This window comes from Elaeis guineensis, chromosome 6 (genome assembly GCF_000442705.2).
Source record: "Elaeis guineensis isolate ETL-2024a chromosome 6, EG11, whole genome shotgun sequence".
NCBI lineage: Eukaryota > Viridiplantae > Streptophyta > Magnoliopsida > Arecales > Arecaceae > Elaeis > Elaeis guineensis.
Window position 1 is genome coordinate 30,625,992 of NC_025998.2, and position 20,830 is coordinate 30,646,821.

Genomic DNA, 20,830 nt, shown 5'->3' on the forward strand with positions numbered 1-20,830 from the left:
TACCTTTGTCAGGACGGCGGCCCTCAGCAATCGTACGGTGTTCGAGAGAACCGACCGACCATGCGTCGGCATTTGGTTGTGGAATGTCGGATGAAGACCAGGAACCCTCCGACGGTCAGTCTGACGCGTTGCGGAAGTCGAAAATCGGGCTCCGTAGTTCGGCCAGTCAGGGACGGAAAGGATCTGTCCGACCGACATACCTTCGGTCAGATGGTGTCAGCAGTCGTCGGTCGGTAGAGTCGGACGGACCCGATGGTGAGTCGGCGTGAGAGGGACCGGTCGGTATTTCCCAACACCATTTATTTAACATAGTAAGTCAGTACAATTACTATCAAAGGCCTGTAATACATAAATGAAAAAGCAGGCCGAAAACACAGGTGACAACAGATTACATGGTGGAAGATAAGAAAGGATGTCAAGCGGGAAAATATGGTTTCATGGTAAACAAAACTTTCTGTATAGGACTATAAACAGTAAAAATATCCAGCCAAAACTAGGTATAATACTGTAAAAAGATAGCCGCATCTCCATTGATGTTTGAAATCCTATACTTTGTTGAATAGTAGTTGCTGAATTCCATTGATATAGCAATTGGCTTGAAACAGCCTAACATTAGGAGTTGAGTGACGAAGCATGCTGAATCATTGCAATCTGATTATGTATGAACATAAGAGTAGGAAACCATGACATCCAAAATAGGAACCTGCCAACTTGGTAAGAGGAATAAACTCTTAACATGAGAACCCAATAATGCTTGAGAAGTTGTAAGCCAATAAACCAATTGTTGCAAAGCATGTAAGCAGCAGAGTATAACAACAGGTACATCCAATTTAAAGAAGAAATCCCACAGGTTGTCAGAAAAGCAGTCATGACCAAAGATTTGTGTGAATAAATAGGTTCCAACCTTGGTCTGAGTGAACCAGAAAAACATGGTGAGAGAATAAAAGACTGAAGTGTGAATGTTAAGGTTGGCCAAGGCAGTGAAACAGCGTGCCAAAACAGGTAACCAAAATCAGCATCCTCCGGCATGCCGTGTTGAAACAGAAATATGTATTGCCCTTTCCCTTCGCATTGACAGCCACAATGAAGCTGTGGCTGCTTATATAACTTCGCAATTTGTAATATGTAGAAGAAAATAGAACCCGAAATTTGTATTGCTCTGTAAAAGTATGAAGCAGCAAAGTAATCCTCCCAATAAGAAAACAGTATATAATGTGGTAGAAGAGTCCAAGTTGATAGTTTGAAGAAAACGGTATATGACCATAAGCATGTTTCATGTGAAAGAAGAGAGAAGTGAATCATTAAATAAAATTCTCTGATTTTAATCCTGCAAACACAAAGATAGAAAATGTTGGTAACAGAGTGATACTCCTCCTCTTTTGTTTTTTCTTCTTGTTTCTTCTGTTTTTGTACTGATTTGTTACCTTTGACAGAAGTCTGAATCTTATGAGAGAATTTACACCCACTTTGAGCAGTTCCAAAACATGCTGGTATATGCACAAATTGAAGTGTAATGTGATGGGCACTAAGCTCTGTAAAATATACCTCCCACCAAAAACATAAAGTAAATATTGATTCTCCCTGCGATGAAGTACCAAGAATGGTTGGATTTGAAGGCCCTCGATATTTTTGATATAACATTTGAGATCTGGCATATTTGAATCCCCACCTGTTGAATATGACAGCGATCCACACAGATACCCGTATAATGCTCGATGATCTGTTGAGGTTCTTTATGACAACTATGTTTAATAGAGGAATATCTCCAACAGATGCTTGAACTTTTGAAGCCTCCATTTATAATATGTAATATAAAGCAGGCAGCCTCTTGTTTCAATATCTTGTCTAATAAGCATTTCTTTTTTCTATTTTGAACACACTTACTATTTTTCCTTTTATGGACTTTTTGTTTTTAACACTATGATTTTTACCTTGCATACTGAACTGATGGTATCGAGCTATTTTTTTTCCACTCATAATATTGTTGATCTGACAATTTAGATCAGTCTGATTTTGGTTAGAGAAATTACCATTTGTTAAGGATAGCAGGCTGAACCCCTCCATAGTTTGTGACACTTGTCGTATATGATTCCCAGACATTTGTTCATCTTCCTGCAAAAATGGGATGTTAGTACAAGACATCTAGACAAACACAGATTAATCCAAAGCTGATCAGAACAGATATATTGATGTTGTCAAGATGGGCAACGTTTCTACAGGTCTATCCTTATCTTCCATCTCTTGCAATGTTTCATCCCTTCCGTTGAAACAATACCCCATAGTCATCTGCATGAAGAAGATATAAATAATGTGAGTCAACATCTCTAATATCATTCCATTAGAAATCACCGGATCTAGCCTTGTTAGCCAGATAGTCTGCTACTTGGTTGCCCTCTCTATATATATGAGCCAATTTAAGCTCTACAGATGCAGACCTCCAAGTGAAAATATCCCATAGAAAAGGAAAATATTTAGACTGTTGGCTTTTAAAAGCTTCAATCCAATGAAGAACAGTGAGGGAGTCACCTTCTAATAAAATATGAGTGGCATGAAACTTAGTAACAGCAACAGACACACCTAATCATGCAGCAATCATTTTAATAAAAGGAATAGAAACATTGAATAATTTTTTTCCTCCAGCTTGCAAGAAGCGAGCTGTATGGTCTCTGAGAACATAAACTGCAGATGCCTGATTTAATATAAGAGATCAATCAAAATTTATTTTTATAAACCCATAGGGAGGGTGTAGCCAAGAGACTGATACAGATCTACTGCTAGGAGTAGAGTTGGATTGCATGCTACCCCAGTGCCTAGACGGGTGTGAAGATGGATTATTCGTGAAAATCATGGCTCTACATAATACTTGAGCAGGCGTTGAATGTGTGTGATTAAATATGCGCTCGTTTCTCACCTGCCAGATTATCCAAGTAACACAAGCCACAAGAATTTTTCATTCCTTAATAATATTGGCATTTTGTATATAATCAAACAAACTTGTCAAGGAGTTGAAAAAACATGGTATTTGCTACATGTGAGAAATATAATGCCAACATTGATATGCAAAAGGACATGCGATTAATGTGTGATCATAATATTCAATAACATCAGGACATATATCACAGAATTACTAGTAGCAGGAATGATATTGCAATGAGCAAGATCCTATTTGTTGGTAGTCGAACCTAAATTAATTGCCACCAAAAATATTGAACACGAGATGGAAGAGATAGTTGCCAGATGAGATTAAGATGATGAGCACATTCATGCAAGGTCGGCTGACCCTCAAAGGATGACATATCTTTAAAGAACACATGAGGGAGCTTTGATGGGCCCCAAACTAAGATGTCCTCATTTGTTGAAAATAGGATTGGAATTGCAATGATTGTTGCAAAAGATCGATTGAGAACACTTAGGCCAATTTTTCGGTTATCCAGTGACGAGAATTGTCAATATATTCTAAAATATTAGTGTGTGAAACATCCAAGTCCATATTTATCAATGTTGGCCACCATTGCAATGGGCAAATTGAAATCCAGGGGTCTCTAAATATATTTATATGTTGTTGCAAGACCCAAGATCAGAGGATTGGGCAGATTTGGTGACGCTAAAATGGAAGCAAACCGTGATCTGATCCGAATCATCCTTTAGGAACCTACGAAAAAAGTTAAAAAATTGGATGGGGTTCCTCCGGTTCTTAACCCTCCGATGCCTAAGTCAGTTCGAGTCTTGAGAACAGGAGTGGAAAAGAGTAAGAGAGCAAGAAAGATCAAGTGGAATTGGAAGGAACTGGGTGGAAATTAAAGCTTTCATTCGAGCACTAATAAGATTTTCCACCAGCAGAGTCTCTCCTAGCCCAAAGATGTGGACTTACCGATGGAGGATCCCCACCCCTTTATTTATAGAGGGGTGGTGAGACCGTTACATAGTTTGTTAGGCCATTAGAGAGATTTGTTAGATGGTTAGAGCTACCTGCAAGTGAGCTGAAATATAACTGTATGTACCAGCTGGGAATAAGATCATACTAACTATATTTGATAACTATATGTGAGATCGTGGCTAGCTGTAGCTTAATTGTGGTCCACCTCGATAAAATACTAAGGTGATATTGCTGGCATCATAGTCGACCTTGGTAAGGAACTAAGGTGAGCTAAAGAGGGCCGATTAATGGCAGCCAGGACCCCTCATCTCAAGTGTAAAGGACACTAGGGTCTCCTTCCAGGTTGGTCACTTACCGACCTAAGCATTCGCTTACCTGTACCGTAATTTGGCACTTTGAGATTGATAATTCTCTGATTCTATATGATGATGCCATATGGCCTGGGGTCGATTTAGTGCACCAACACTTTGCCCCCACTTTCTATGTCTGTGATGATACTTACCAAATTGGATATAGGAAGTAGAAATATCTAATTCAAAGGTTAAGCCTTTACTTTTGCTGCTTGTGATTTTACCGATCTGAAGATCAAATTTTATTTATGAACAACTTAATCGGTCTGACGGTCCATTCCTATCTGTCTTTCGGGGCTTAACCGTCCTAATGGTCAGACATTACCTATGTCCTTCGAGGCTTCACCGATCTGATGGTTGGATAATACTTGGGCCCTTCGGGGCTTCATCGATCTCACGATCGGACAATATCTAGGCCCTTCGAGGCTTCACCGATTTGATGGTCAAACAATATCTGTGCCCTTTGGGGCTTCACTAATCTGACGATCAGATAATATCTGAGCTTCACTGATCTGATGATCGGATAATATCTATACCCTTCGGGGCTTCACCGATCTGACAATCGGACAATATCTGAGCCCTTTGGGCCTTCATCGATCTGATGATTGGACAATATCTGTGTCCTTCGGGGCTTCATCGATATAACGATCAGACAATATCTGGGCCCTCTGGGGCTTCATCGATTGGACAATATTTGGGCCTTTCAGGGCTTCACCGATCCAATGATGCTACCATTAGATATAAATGCATCATATCTCGATAATATCAAAATTAATTCTTTGGTTAAAAATGAAGAGACTTGATCTTTCAGAAAATGATTCGTCGGATCTTTCTGCCATCATTATTTGGAAAGGTGGTTTTTGAAAACATCAGATAGGTGTGTGCCATTTGTCAGCATTTGATTGGCCAATTAACATAGTCACGGATCAATCTGGCATGGCCGAATCTGGTGAAGACGTACCAAACCACCATCCAATAAGGCCGCTAGATTGGTGTCAACTGTCACAAATCAGTGATAAAGTCAGTCGATCCGAACCATTGATTTTCATATAAAGGATTTTGCCCCCTAGCGACTGTTCATTTCTACCATTTTCTTATGGAGGTGCTATCGAATTTTCTCCAAAAGCCTTCTCATGTTCAACAGTCATCGAAGAGAGAGCTCATCAGAGCCGGAGAAGAAGAGCTTTTTCTCATCTCTGGGAGAGAGAGGTTTCATCTACTATTCTTAGGTACCGGCCTTCTCCTCATCCATTTCCTTCGAGTCACCAGATAGCCCCCTCCTTTCCTTTGCAGTTTTCCTCTTCAATCCTCCTTTCCTTCTAGGGAAGACATGTCTGCTAGAGATAGAGAGGGAAAGAAAATTGTAGACAACCCACATATTAGGTCAACCCAGCCCTAATTAACCTTTGAGATAGAAGATCCTCCTCGGGAGAACTTGGAAGTCGATCCTGTGGTTAAAGGGAGCTCGAATCCTAGTGCAGAATCTCCTATATATGGTCTTATGGATTATCTCGGATCAAAAACTGAGGTATCCATCTTGACCAAGGAGAATTTGGTGACCCTTAGGAAAAAATATGACATACCCGATGAATATAAAATGCTGGTACTGGGTTCTGAAGGTTGGATTTCTAAACCTCCTGAGGGCTACATAGTCTTCTATGATGAAGCCCTCCAATCTGGACTTCGGTGCCCTTTGCACCCTTTTTCTGTAATGTATTTGACTTTTATAGGCTTCACCCAATGCAGATAACTCCAAATGCCCTTAGGCTGATAATAGTGTACATAATCATGTGTCACCTTCTTCATATAGAGCTTAGGGTCTCCCTGTTTAGGTCTTTCATTATGCTGAAAAGATATTCAAGTGAGAGGGATTGGTGGTACTTCTCACCTTAAAAAAACTATAAATTTGGGCTTAGTCTTCCTTCTTCCATCCACGGTTGGAAAGGTCAATTTTTCTTTGTCTGAGCCCCGATACCATGGGGTTTTAGGGCTTTTTGGGAGCATCCAAACACTAGACATAACTCTAAGATTGAAATCCTCCCCAGGGATGAGTTGGCTCATTTAGCCCTGATAACCATCAAAGTGCCCAAGCTTTTCCGGTTTGTTGATGATTAGGCATTGTATGAGGCCGGTATCAGCATATACTCTCCTCGAGATAAGACTGACGTATTTCTTTTTTTTTTCTCTTTTTTTTTTTCTGTCTTTCTTTCTTTTTTTTTGCATCAACATATCATTTATAAGTGCAACTCTTCGGTGCAGAAATGAGGTTCAATCCGGATAGATTGAAGAATTAGAAGAGGAAGGAAGGGTCGAAGCCATCTGTCCTGTGCCTGCCTCAAAGAAGGCTAGAGGGGCGGATCCTCCTCCTCGAGCACCATCTCGACCTTCCTCAGGCACCCTTTCTCCCGCCACCTCGGAGAGAAGTGATGCCTCTCGAGGAATATTAATCGAGCCTTGACCTCGTCAACCAATCGAGATGAGAAAAATATTGATTCTTCCACATCGCCTCCCAAGGAGCCTGGCCATAAGCCGACCTCGACCATCGTAGCCCCGTCAACTTTAACTAAGGGAGACATAGTGATCTGAATGTCTCTTTTGGGATGACCTCAGTTGGGTTGCAATCTCCTCGAATCGGTGCTGTCGAGAGTCGACATGGAGGTACATGAGAAAAACAAGCCTGAGGAGGTTGCAAATCTCGGCTTCCAGCATCTTATGCATGCGAGTCTCTTCTCCCCACTTTCCTCTCTTTTTTTTTTCTTTTTTTTCATTGGTGTATAACCAATCTGAATCTTTGTCCCACGGGCTACCGTTGACTTCAAGGTTATGTATGAGAACATGACCTATCTGCTATAGAATAAAGAAACCATGGACACCAATTTACTGATACTCCAAGAGGAGAAGAAGGAGTTCGAACGAGCTGAGAGCCTCAAGAGTCAACTTGAAGAGAAGTTCACCTCGTTGAAGGAGAAGAATCAAAATCTCCTGGACCTCCAGCAAAAGATAACTGAACAGGAGATGAAAATTTTTGATCTGCACATACGGTCTGAGAAGAACAAAGAATTGGAGTCGAGACTGCAAGAAGCAATCAAGACCAACGAAGCTCATAAGAAGGCCATACAGGCCCTGAAAAAGTAGGTCAAATAAGAGCAGGACAAGAAGGCTGATGCGACGATTAAGGCAGTAAAGTTGTACAAGGCTTCTAACGACTTCAAGAAGGAAGTAACTGAGAGCTCCATGGGGGCATATGACTATGGGTTCAACCAGTGTTAGAATCTGATTCAAAAGCTATATTCCGAAGTCGATGTGTCCAAGGTGACCCCGAAGACAGCTATTGACATGGGCATAAAAGGGGACTCAGAGTTGCTTACCAAAGCGACTGAGGAGCCAATTAAGGATGCAGGTGGTCGGGATAAGGCCAAAGTCATCACCGCAGTGCCAATAACCATAATGCCTCCAGTAGCAACTAAGACTCCTAAGACTACTAAGGAGCCGGGGTCCATAAACCCCATAGAACTTCCTACCATCGGGACTACCAAAGAGCCAGAGCAGGTTGAGGAGGAACCTATTAAGAAGGATTCCAATGCTTCAGTAGTTATCTTATAGTTTTTTTTTTTTTGAGATGTATTGACCTAATATGGGTCTTTTTGATCGATAATAACCCGATATGGGTATTCTTTTGTAATTTTTTTTCCAAATCAATGAAAGATATTTTTCTGATATGCCATGATATGACATGAATATTTTTGTCAACGCATGAATGTACCTTAGTCCAATGTAGTCTTGAGTAGATCGAATTTTTGATAGGCCTTCGAGATAACCACGACCCAAGGATTGGTATAAGATAACCTTGACCCTTAGGTTGGCATGAGATGACTTCAATCTTGAGATCGATATTTTCATAAAGCTTTTGGGTTACTTCAATCCGCATATTGGTATTTGATAGAACTTCAAAAGCATCAATTTGGAGATCAGTACCTTTAATGAATTGAGAGATTTCGTTACCTTTCTGGCCCTTCAAGACTTTGTCGATACGGAGATCGAATCTATATAAATCAGAAGATTTTATCTCCTTTCTGACCCTTTGAGGCTTTACCGATCGAGAGATCAGATTTATGTAGATCGAGAGATCTTTTCTCCTTTCTGGCCCTTCGGAGCTTTACCGATCTGGAGATCGGATCTATATAAATTAAGAGATTTTATCTCCTTTTTGGCCCTTCGGGGCTTTATCGATCTGGAGATTGAATTTATGTAGATCGGGAGATCTTGTCTCCTTTCTAGCCCTTTGGGGCTTTACGGATTTGGAGATCGGATTTATGTAGATTGAAAGATCTTGTCTCCTTTCTGACCCTTCATGGTTTTATCGATCCGAAGATTAGATTTATGTAGATAGGGAGATCTTCTCCTTTCCAGCTCTTTAGGGCTTTACCGATCTGGAGATCAGATTTATGTGGATAGGGAGATCGTCTCCTTTTTGGCCCTTTGGGGCTTTACCGATTTGGAAATCAGATTTGTGTGGATAGGGAGATCTTGTCTGCTTTTTGACCCTTCAGACCTTTATCGATCCGGAGATCGGATTTATATAGAAGGGAGATCTTGTCTCCTTTTCGACCTTTCGGGGCTTTATCGATCCAGAGATCGGATTTATGTGGATAGGAAGATCTTGTCTCCTTTCCAATCCTTCGGGGCTTTACCAATCCAGAGATCGGATTTATAGTACAACACAAGATATGAAAGAATGGGCTCCATGGAGTATTTTTATTGATAATATTTTTTGAGATTTATAGAATTTTAAGTATAGAAAATACAAGATCTATCTAGATTTTCAATTCTATAAGCTCCCGGATGAACGACATCAGTGATCCGATAAGATCCTTCCCACTTCAGAGCAAGTTTATCCTATTGGTTTAGAAACTTCAACTCATCTCAAGATGTGGTCACCTCTTTGAAATGACTTTGACTTCACCTGAGTGTTATAATATTTTGCAATTTTTTGCTTATAAGCTGCCATCCTGATGTGGGCTTGCTCTCTAGTTTCTTCAAGAAGATCTAGGTCAGTTCTCAATCGATCAAAATTCATAGCTTCATAAAAATTTCTGACTCTATCGGATGATAGGCCAATTTTGATTGGAATTACAGCTTCGGCTCCATAAGTGAGTCTAAAAGGGGTTCCCCTAGTAGGTATCCAGTGTGTGGTTCTGTAGGCTCATAGAACACTGTAAAGTTTTCATCCCATAATCCCTTTGCTTCTGTAAGTCTTGTCTTTAACCCATAGAGGATAGTCCTGTTCGTGACTTCGGTTTCACTATTTGACTGTGGATGATCAATATGAAGTTTAGAATATAATTCTTTAAATTTAGGATTATCGAACTATCGACCATTATCGAAAATGATTATCTGAGGTAAACCAAATCGGCAAATTATTGATTTCTAGACAAAATCTTGTATTTTTTTTCTCAGTGATTTGAGCCAGAGGTTCTGCCTCCACCAACTTAGTGAAGCAATCAATAGCAACTACCAAAAATTTTTTTTTGTCCTGCCGCCACGGGAAAATGTTTCAAAATATCCATTCCCCAAATTGCAAAGAGCTATGGGGTGGTAATAGAAATGAGCTCAGCAGTGGATTGATGTTGAATGTTAGCATACTTTTAACATTGATCGTATTTGTTGACAAGATCGACTGCATCCTTTTAGACAGTTGGCTAGTAGTAGCCTTGTCGAATGACTTTATAAGCAAGCAATTTGCCCTCCAGATGATTTTTGCATATTTCTTCATGTACTTTTTTAAGTGCATAATCAGCTTCAGATGGTATCAGGCATCGAAGTAATGGAAGAGAATAGGACCTCTTATATAATTGGCTTCCTTGAAGGACATACCAGGGGGCTTGCCTTTTAATGCTCTGGGCCTTAACCAGAGCATCAGGTAAAATTCCTTGAGATATATAGTCCATGAGAGGATTAATCCAGCTCGATTCATGGCCGACTTGGAAGATAGAGAGAACCTTAATGCTGGGTTTATCCAATTGCTCGATTAAGACTTTTTGATTCAGCTTAAGGCAACCTGAGGTGGCAAGGTGTGACAAGGCATTAGCTTGAGCAATTTCTAATCTCGAAATTTGGAGTACTTCAAGCTCCTCAAAATTTTTAGATAACTCCCTCATATTCTGTAGGTATCGAGCTATTATGGAGTTCTTAGCTTCGAACTGACCTCATACCTGCCCAATGATAAGCTGCGAGTCGATAAAAACTTTTAGCCTTTTAATGCTGAGTTCTTTTGCCATCTTCAACCCCACCGTCAGGACTTCATATTCAGCACCATTGTTGGAAGTATTAAAATTGAACCGCAAGGCTTGCTCGATGATGGACCCTTTAGGACTCGCTTGAATCAAACCAGCACCACATTCTTGAGAATTGGAGGCTCCGTCCACATGTAGAACCCAGAATGAATTGTCATCATCTTTTTCAAGATTTTTCAAAATTGATCCATCATCAAGAATGATGCATTCCATAATAAAATCAGCTAGTACTTGACCTTCTATTACAGTTCGAGGTCAGTATTGGATATCAAACTCACTGAGTTCGATAGTCTATTTGGCAATCCGATCTAAAGTGTCGATTCGCTGTAGCACCAATCTAAGTGGTTGATTTGTCAACACTATAACCATGTGGGCTTAGAAATAAGGTTGAAGCGACCAAACCGATGTAATCAGAGCATATATCATCTTTTCAGCCTTATGATATCAGGTCTCAGCATCTCGCAGCAATTTGCTTGCATAATATACGGGCCTTTGGATGCCCATTTCTTCCTGAATAAGAACCGAACTGACTGCATGGGGTGAGACAGAAATGCACATATATAACTCTTCCCCTTTGACTAGCTTCAAGAGAAGAGGAGAACCGAGATATCTTTTCAGATCATCAAAAGCATTCTGGCACTCTTCTGTCCATATAAAATTTTTAATCTGCCTCAATATCTTGAAGAATGGGAGACATCTTTCAACAAATCTAGAAACAAATCAGCTAAGAGCCGCCACTCGACCAGTGAATTGCTGCATTTTTCTAATTGAGGATGGGCATTTCATCTCCAGTAATACACGAATCTTCTTGGGATTGGCCTCTATTCCCCTCTGACTTATAAGAAAATCGAGAAACTTACCCGAGGTCACTTCAAAAGTGCACTTATTTGGGTTGAGTTTCATCTGGTGCCTCCTAAGCTCTCCGAATGCTTCTTTCAGGTCAGTAATATATTGGTCCTCAGCATTTTTTACTATCATGTCAGCAATATAGATCTTCATATTTCGGTCAATCTGTCACTTGAAGTCTCTGTTGATGAAGTGCTGGAATATGGCACTTACATTTTTAAGACCAAAAGATATCTTTTTATAACAATACAAACCTCTTTTCATGATGAAAGTTATATTTTCTTCATCTTTCAGAGCCATTTTGATTTGATTATAGCTTGAAAAAGCATCCATGAAGCTGAGAAGTTTATGACCTGAAGTAGCATCCACCAACTGATCAATTCTTGGCAGGAGAAAGCTATCTTTTGGACCGACTTTATTGAGATCTTTATAGTCGATGCATATTCTTCATTTGCCATTAGCTTTCTTGACCATAACAACATTAGTTGTCCACTTCGAATAATGGGCTTTTCTGATAAATTTTGCCCTCAGAAGCTTATCAACCTCCTCATCAATAGCCTTTTGCCTTTCTGGAGTGAAACACCTCTTTTTCAGTTGAAGCGGTCTAAACCCGGATCGATATTTAGCTTATGGATAATCACATCAGCAGAAATACCAAGCATGTTGGAAGCTGTCCAGGTGAATATGTTGGCATTTGTTTGAAGAAACTTGATCATTCTATCTTTCAGACTGGGTTTAAGACTTACCCCGATTTAAACTATTTTTTTTGGATCATCTCCCAATAGAATAATTTTCAACTTTTCGATGGGCTCACCTCGAATCTTTTCGAGCTCATCTAATGGATCTGGCACATCAACTGACACATTCTTCGAGGGTTGCTTCATCTTGAAATCGATCATAAAATATTATCGAGCCACTATCTGATCTCCATGCATCTCCCCAATTCCCTCTTTAGTTGGGAATCACACCAGCAAGTGGTATGTGGAGACAATGGCCCTAAAAGCACTAAGACCAGGTCGGCCAAGAATGGCGTTGTAGGTAGATGGAACTTTGACCATCAGAAAAGTGAGCTGCACCGTTGATTGTCTTGGTTCCCATCCTGCTGTGACCAACAAAGTAATTTCTTCTTTGACAGCCACTGGATTGCTAGAGAATCTGACCAGTGGGGTATGATTTATTTCAGCCGACCTGACAAATTTATTTTTAAGAATGCATCATAGAACAATACATCAGCAGAGCTTCCATTATCCACCAGAATTCTTTTTACATCATCATTCGCTACTGTCCTAGAGACGATAATAGCGTCATTATAAGAGGTTTGAATCTCCTTTGCATCATTTTTGAAAAATAAAATAATTTCTTCTATCTTCTGCCTCTTGGGAGATGGATCATCAATGCTCTGCAGGACACTGGATATCATGTGAATGACCCCAGCAGTAGGTCGGTTGTGGTCCTCAGAGCTTCCCTTCACCTGGGGTCGGTATTCTAAGGTCTTGCCTGGCCTTGCATATTTATCGAGGTATTCCTGGGGCACCAGGATTTATATCTCATCTCGCAGCTATTTGCATTCCTCAGTATCGTGATCATGGTCCTCATGGAAACATTAGTATTTATTTTTATCTCTTTTTTCCAATGCAGTCCTCATAGGGCCAGGCTTCCGAAGGCATCCCTCTCCTTCAATTTCCATCAATATTTGAGCTCGAGGGGCAGACAGAGAAATGTAAGAGTCAAAATGCCATGATGGACTTCTTGACCTCAAAATTTTTTGAGGTCAATCGAGGTCTTTGCCCTATGGGGCTTCATTATCCTCTCTTGATCGTTTCTTTCCATCTTTGTCCTTTGCCTGCCTTAGGATGGCCTCTTTCTCCTCGACTTAAGCATACTTTCATACTTGATCGAGCATTTCATCATAGATATCAAAAAAAAAATATATTTAGAGAGAAGATCAGGAGATTACTCTGAAGTCCTCTCTTCAAGGTAGACATAGCAACCATCTCATTGAAATTTTTTACTTTCAGGATGGCTGCATTAATCGAGCCACATATTTTTGGAGGTCTTCTCCCTCTTGCTGCTAAATAGAGAATAAACTATCTGTGTGCCTCAAGTGAAGTCAGTTAGTACCAAAATAGGTGACAAATAGCCTCCTGAACTGCTCGAAAGAAGAAATAGACCCTTGCAGGAGTCCAGAGAACCATATCCTCGCTGCCTTCTTGAGGGTAGCAAGGAAAGCAATGCACATTAGGGCATTAGAAGCCCTTTGTAAAGTCATGAGGGCTCTATAACCCTCAATATGATCCATCAAATCAGTGAAGCCATCAAAGGACTTGACGGCGGGCATCTTGAACCGATTTGAAATCGGCTCATTCAGAATTTCATAAGAAAAAGGAGATCGAAGATTAAAGCTATCCTTATTCTAGGATCGACCTTCTATCTGGATCTCCATCAGTTACTTCTCAAGATCCAGGATCTTGTGCTTTAGATCAACACCCATCTGAGCTTTCATAGTAGTGGGGGTAGATTCTCCATCAGCCTCATTATCAACTAGTTGATGGCTGTGCTAAGACACAACTTTCCTGGGAGGAGCTTCATTTTGGTGTTGTTCCTCTTTTTGAAGTTGTTGGATAGTTGCTGTTAAAGCTTGAAATTGCTGAACGAGAAAGTTGAACTGCTGGAGATCAACGGTACTGACTGATGGCTATGGCAGTACTGCTTCCGATTCTCCTTCAAGAGAGGATGGAGAGGGTTGCTGTGCTCGTCTCTTGATTATCTTTCCTACAAAAGAATATGAGATCCTTCCTCTAGTGTCAATCTATTGCTGCAAGGCTCAAAATCAGACAATTAGACAAATCTAGTGAAGCTGAAATGGAAGCAGACCGTGATCTGATCCGAATCATCCTTCAGGAACCTATGAAAGAAGTCAAAAAATTGGATGGAGATCCTCTGATTCTTGACCCTTCAATGCCTAAATCAATTCGAGCTTTGAGAATAGGGGTGAAAAAGAGTAGGAGAGCAAGAGAGATCAAGTAGAACTGGAGAGGGACTGGATGGAAATTAAAGCTCTCATTCGAGCACTGACAAGATTTTTCACTGGCAGAGTCTCCCCTATCCAAAAGATGTGGACTTACCGATAGAGGATCCCTGTCCCTCTATTTATAGAGGGATGGTAAGACCATTACATAATTTGTTAGACCGTTAGAGGGGTTTGTTAGGTGGTTAGAGCCACCTGCAAATGAGCTAGAATATAACCATATGTATCAACTAAGAACGAGATCATACTTAGCTGTATTCGACAACTGTATATGAGATCATGGTCAGTTGTAGCTTAGTTGTGGTCCACCTCGATAAAATAGCAAGGTGATATTGCTGGCTTCATAGTCAACCTCAGTAAGAAATTGAGGTGAGCTAAAGAGAGATGGTCAATGACAGCCAGGACCCCTCATCTCGGGTGTAAAAGACACTAGGGTCTCCTTTCAGGTCGGTCACTTATCGACCTAAGCATTCATTTACCCATACCATAATTCGGTGCTTTGAGATTGATAATTTTCTAATTCCATATGATGATGCCACATGGCCTGGGGTTGATTTAGTGCACCAACAATATGATTACCAGACCCCACCATGTATTGAAAAGAGAATTGAACATTTAATCCAATAGTACCAATTTTTTTCCATATGATTGAACTAGATTTGGGTGAGGAGTAAGTTATCCAAGAACCAAGAAAATGATATTTTGCCTTAATTAGTCTAGCCCATAAAGATGTAGAATGTAAGATCAGATACGCCGCCAATCGACTAAGACATTATTTTTTATAATAAGATAGTGATACGAAACCAAGACCACTATTTGATTTTGGCAAACAAATCTTCTCCTAGGCAATATGATGGAAACCTCTAGTATCAGTAGAATGTCCTAATAAAAAAGCTCGAAATTCCCTTTCCATTTGCTTTAAAATGGTGACAGGAAGATGCACAATGCTTAAAGCATGCATTGGTAAAGCCAATAAAATAGATTGAACAAGTGTAGCTCTACCAGTAAAAGATAAAGTATGCCACTTCCAAGCAACGATTTTTGATGAAATTTTATTTATAAAACATTTGCATTGACTATTATGTAAAGCAGTTGGGGACAAGGGGACACCTAAATAATTCCAAGAGAGAGGACTAATTGAGAGTTGCAATAAATGTAAAATCGAATTTCTCACATCAGCTGCAACAGAAGGAGAAAAACAAATAGATGATTTGTCATGATTAACACTTTGACCAGAATGTTGACAATATGCATCAATAATAGCAGCTAGAATAATGGCATTTCTACTTGTAGCCCAAGCAATAAGCAGACAATCATCAGCATAGAAAATATAATAAATGTATGGACTACCTCTAGGACGATAAATATGTAACAATTTATTTTGAACCACTGTGGTTAAAAAATTGGAGAAAGTTTGAGCCACTAGAATGAAAAGGTAAGGAGAAAATGGATAACCTTGTCTAAGCCCACAGGTGCCTATAAACCATTGAGTCGGTGATCCGTTGATAAGTAGTGCAAATTGTGGGTGTTGAATGCATGCTTTGATCCAACTAATGAATCATTGATGAAAGCAAAAAAGTTGTAGAATTTGAAACAAAGAATTGAAGGAAGTCCGACTTCCGAAATATGCATGCAGAGATTAGAACATATAGTTTTTAACTTTTAAAAATCATGAATACAGCAAAAATTGAAACTAACTTAGATTTAAATAATTTTACATCAAACATGCATAAAATATATATCTAATCTACATATACCAGGAATGTTCACATGCTAAAATTAAGATGCTGAAAATTAAAAATCAGATTTAGACCTTTACCCTTGCACGGGTAGATCTTCACCACGATCCGATGGTTCGTGATAATCTGGTGAGGTTTCTACAAAGCCGCACATATGTCCGACCTCTACGGATATCTATCGAGGCTAATCTGATCAGAAGATCCGATCACATCGGAGTGCTATCTCTCTTGTAGAGATTGCTCTTTTGATTGTTGAATCGACTTGATCTTTTGATTTTTTTCTCAAGCAAATCAGTCAGATCTATAAGAGGATGATGAAATCAGATCATATCTATTTTTTTTTCATATTTCTCTTCTCAAGAGAAAATCAAAGATCTACTAAAAAAGACAAGAGATCGAATCTCTTTCTTCTTCTTTTCTTGTCCAACCCTTGGACTAGATCTAGGAAAGGTAAAGGAGAACCATTTGTGTCCATCTCATGGACCAAGAAGGAGAGAAAAAATTAGATCCAATCTAATTTTTAATCATGTCCAACTCTTGAACATGTTTGTAAGAGAGGAAGATGACAATTTTGTATCCATCTCATAGACCAATAATAAGAGAAAAATCAAATCAAATCTGATTTTTATTTATGTCCAACTGTTGGACATCTCTGGAGAAGAGGATGAGGGAGACATGCCCAACTCTTGGTTATAAAAAAGAGAAAAAGTTACCTACAACAACCAACTTTTGGTTAAAGAAAGAAGAGATAAGGAGGGGGTGCCAACAACTTTGAATCCCACGACATGCTTTTCCTTTTGTATTGATCCTCTCTCTCACGCCAACAACTTTTTGGACGTTCCCTTATCTCCATGCCTAAGCTCTCATATGGGGCGCCAAAGCTTTTATCTTATCAATATAGAGGCGCCCCATATCCCATCCTTTTAAACTAGGTGGTTAAGATTTGTCAGAGTCCTTAAAGAAGGACTCTTCCATAATGTGCCACCCCTCTCCCCTTGTGTGCCATTATTATTTGCACCATAAATCCCATGGTAAAAGTAGGTGGGTGTCCCATATAGAAGTGGATAAGGAAAGAGAATCCCAATCCAATGAGACTGAATTTCTATCTTAATTTCAATCTGATTCGAATCTAATTCGAATCTAGTTTGAGTCAAACCCAATTAGGAATTAAGTTCAAATCTTATTTGGACTAGAAAATCTAAATTAAACCAAATCTAATCAGATTAGATCTGATTTAATTCAAACCATATTGATCAAATCAAATAATTAGCAATAATTATAATTTAGTCCTTCTATAACTTGTTAACTCTTAGCAACCCTCAATGTAACTTTTATATTTTAGTCTAATCATCAATCAAATTGATAATTAAGATCATTTGTGATTTGACAGAGTTCCAATCCAGTGAGACTCTTTTCGATCAGTCAGAACCTTTTTTATGTATGACCCCATAGATTTTATCTTATCTAATAGTGAGAAATATTTTGATCTTCATCAAAATATCGTTGAAACTTCTTTCAATAAATTAAAATGATTCAACTCACCAATCAAGAATTATTGACTATTAACATAATTTTTATTGATCCCACAATCCATCAGTGATGTCTAACAGCATATAGTGGCAACCTAGTAGAACAAAAGAATGACCCTCTAATATAGTTACCGTATGATTCAGTTCTTCTATTGTGAATCCCGACAAGATGGAGGTCATAAAAAACTCATCAAATCCCATCATCTATTATATGTAAGATTTATTCGACTTGAGTTCATTTGTAAAATCTGATGGAAACTCTTTTCCATCATTCACACTGCCTAGCCAAGGTCTTTCGAACTCAATCTCATAAATCACATAGGATTACTCCTTTACTATTAAGATCGATAGATCCCATTTAAATGCACACCCTATTCTTACATTGAACCTACTACAGCCAACATACATCTCAAAGCTCCATATGACTAGAAGATCGAGTTATGGTACAGTCAAACTATAATAATCTCATTGTGAACAGCCGAGGCACTGTAGGTTTAAGAACTAATCACACCACTATAGCATCAAGAAAGTCATTGACGAGTAGACATCTAAGTAAATTTTTATGTTGGTCACGCTCAGTACTGTTGTTCTCTAACAACCACCTGTACTCTCGCTCCAATATCTTTACACTATAGACTTGAGACTCATCTATCCTAAGAGAAGTAATTCGTGCACCAATCTTACCGTATCAATCACCATCCCCATGATGATCCTTTGATTGCCAGTAATTTAGAGATAAACCATCAATGACACATGTCTCAAATTTTCAACTCTTGAAAATATGTGTCGTCATCTATTAATTTCTTAGATGATTCATGGATACAGATGCTATATGAATGAAATTAACTATCCTAATTAATTAGATCAAGTACAAAATTATAATCTAGAAAAAATTAATGTGTCAGTCCAATTGGCTTATAGGGCATACATTTAATAATCTTTCACTTACACTTAAGCCAATCTGCTACAAATCTAAGCTCCATCTTCTCAAGATATGCTTTAGTCCTGACTGGCTAAATCGTTCAGTCAGCGAGCCCACCACGTCTCTATAGGGTCTACTCTGTTCTTTGAAGTCTTACTTTTCAGAATAGTCGCGAATCATCACTCTTATGTACTAAGAACTCTGATGAGATCTTGGCTCCTTAGCTAGAGCTATGGTGCCATTATTGCCTAAAACAATGTTATGTCATCTCAGAACATTACATCTAGTTCTGCAATAAATCAGAATATCCTCTTAGCTATCTCATAAGTAGTGACATACTCGACTTCTAAAATTTATAATGATTGATTATTTAAAACTCTTCCAATTTATCCAATCACATTATATAAGAAAATACATTTTGATGTAGACTCTCTACCATCATTAGACTTAAAGTCTGAATTATGAATCTTTTTATCCTCAATTTTTTTCTCCTCCCAAAGACCATGAATATATCTTAAGTGCTTCTCAAGTACTTAGAAAATATTCTTCACAGCTATCTAGTACTCTCAGCCTAGATTTAATCGATATCTGCTCGTGACACTCACAATAAGAACTATATCAGTTTGTATGCATAGCATGACATACATGAGGCTCCCTTTAGCTGAGCATAAAAGATCTAGCTCATATGCTGAATCTCCTCAAATGTGTCAGAACATATCTTCTTGGAGAAATCAATCTCATGCCCAAAAGGTAAAAATCCTTCTAGGAGTTATCTATGCTAAACCCTTTCAGCACCTCCTCTATACACATTTTCTGTGAAAGATTTAGCATCCCCTCAGATCTATCTCATAGACCTCTAGATCTATCTCATAAATCTTTATTGGATGCTTCTTGAAGTCCTTCATGAAGAATTTGTCTAGACAACCAAATTTAAATCGATGTCAGCATAAGAATAACTTTTTTATCTGGAAGATGTCATCCACGTACAATACGAAGATATCGTGACAATACTTTCACTGACCTTCTTATAAACATATGTTTTCCTCATGGAACATTTAATCACATCAAATTCATGTTCCTTATCTCCTTCGAGGAACTCTGCCTCTATGTCCTCTTATCAAAATACCTAAGTATCTTTCAGTAAGATAGGAGATTTTAAGATGAAGGGACTATATGTACAGGCTCAACATGAATAGGTTCTATGACTCATTGCTTTTAAGAGACTTTCTCTTTGAGCTCAGTCTTCCTCCCATTGTTCCATCTTGGACAAACTATTTCTTCAAAAATATAACATGTCAGGTCACAATCATATTGTGATCCTTAGGAAGAAAAATAGTATTTTTAAAATTCTTTAGGATATCTTTAAACAAGTCTCATAGATCTAACCTCTAACTTAGTCTGTGTGCCAACACTTGACATGGGCCAAACTTCCTTAACATGCCACATCTCATACAGCATGACTTAGAGGAAACTCTATTTATTAAGTTAAGCATATTTCTAAAAAAAATAAGAAAAGATCAGTGAAGCTCATCATGGATCGGACTATATTGAATAGAATCCAATTTCTACTCTGGACACCTCGTCAAGTTGAGGTGCACGAGGAAGAATCTATTGTGAGATTATGCTATTTTTTTGAGATATGTTAGAAACTCTCACTAAGGTATACACCTTTTGATCTCATCAAAGAATCTTAAAGGTTTTTTAATTTATTTTTTTTCTTCATATCTGAATTCTTTGAATTTTTTAAGATTTCAGATTTATATCTCACACATATACCGATACTGTGAACAATCACCAATATAAGTAATGAAGTAAAGAGAATCATCCCTTGCCCAGCTCATCAAATAGGCTGCATATATCAGAATGTATCAGGGTAAGTATATTAGTGGTCCTTACCCTATGTCCTATAAAGGGTTAGTTTGGCCATCTATCCTTGAAGATAGAACCCATAAATTGAAAATGACTCGAGAGTCAATAAGTCTAGTTCGTACCTTTTCAATTTATTTATTCTGTCCTCTCTAATATGATCAAACCTATCATACCACATCTATTGGATTTATCTCATCACTGGATCTCTCATATCCTACGGCACTCACCATCTACTCAAATACTAATATCGAGCAGATCTAATATATCTTCTGAAGGTATGTCCCTTATTCTTTTCTCTAGGTCCTTCAGGTACATAGGAACCCTTCTCTTGAACTCTTCAAGATCCCATCGGTAGTCACCAACTCAATCAATTTTAT

At 38.8% G+C, this 20,830-nt stretch overlaps 1 protein-coding gene across 9 annotated transcripts in view; it reads right to left on the minus strand.

Moving 5' to 3' along the window:
• Positions 1–293: 293 nt before the first annotated feature.
• LOC105046910 (uncharacterized) overlaps positions 294–20,830 on the minus strand; it is a 31,931-nt gene continuing 11,394 nt past the window's right edge. For 5 of the 9 annotated variants that reach the window (XM_073259438.1, XM_073259436.1, XM_073259439.1 and 2 more), the window contains 3 exons: positions 2,031–2,286; positions 1,670–1,791; positions 294–1,581 (listed from right to left, as the gene is read on the minus strand). In XM_073259438.1, coding sequence (XP_073115539.1) covers positions 613–1,581; positions 1,670–1,791; positions 2,031–2,142 — 1,203 coding nt within the window. In that variant the 5' untranslated portion in view covers positions 2,143–2,286 and the 3' untranslated portion in view covers positions 294–612. Of the gene's footprint in view, positions 1,792–2,030; positions 11,818–20,830 lie in introns of those variants that run through there. The other 4 variants (XM_073259440.1, XR_012142109.1, XR_012142108.1 and 1 more) reach the window with 4 other exon arrangements.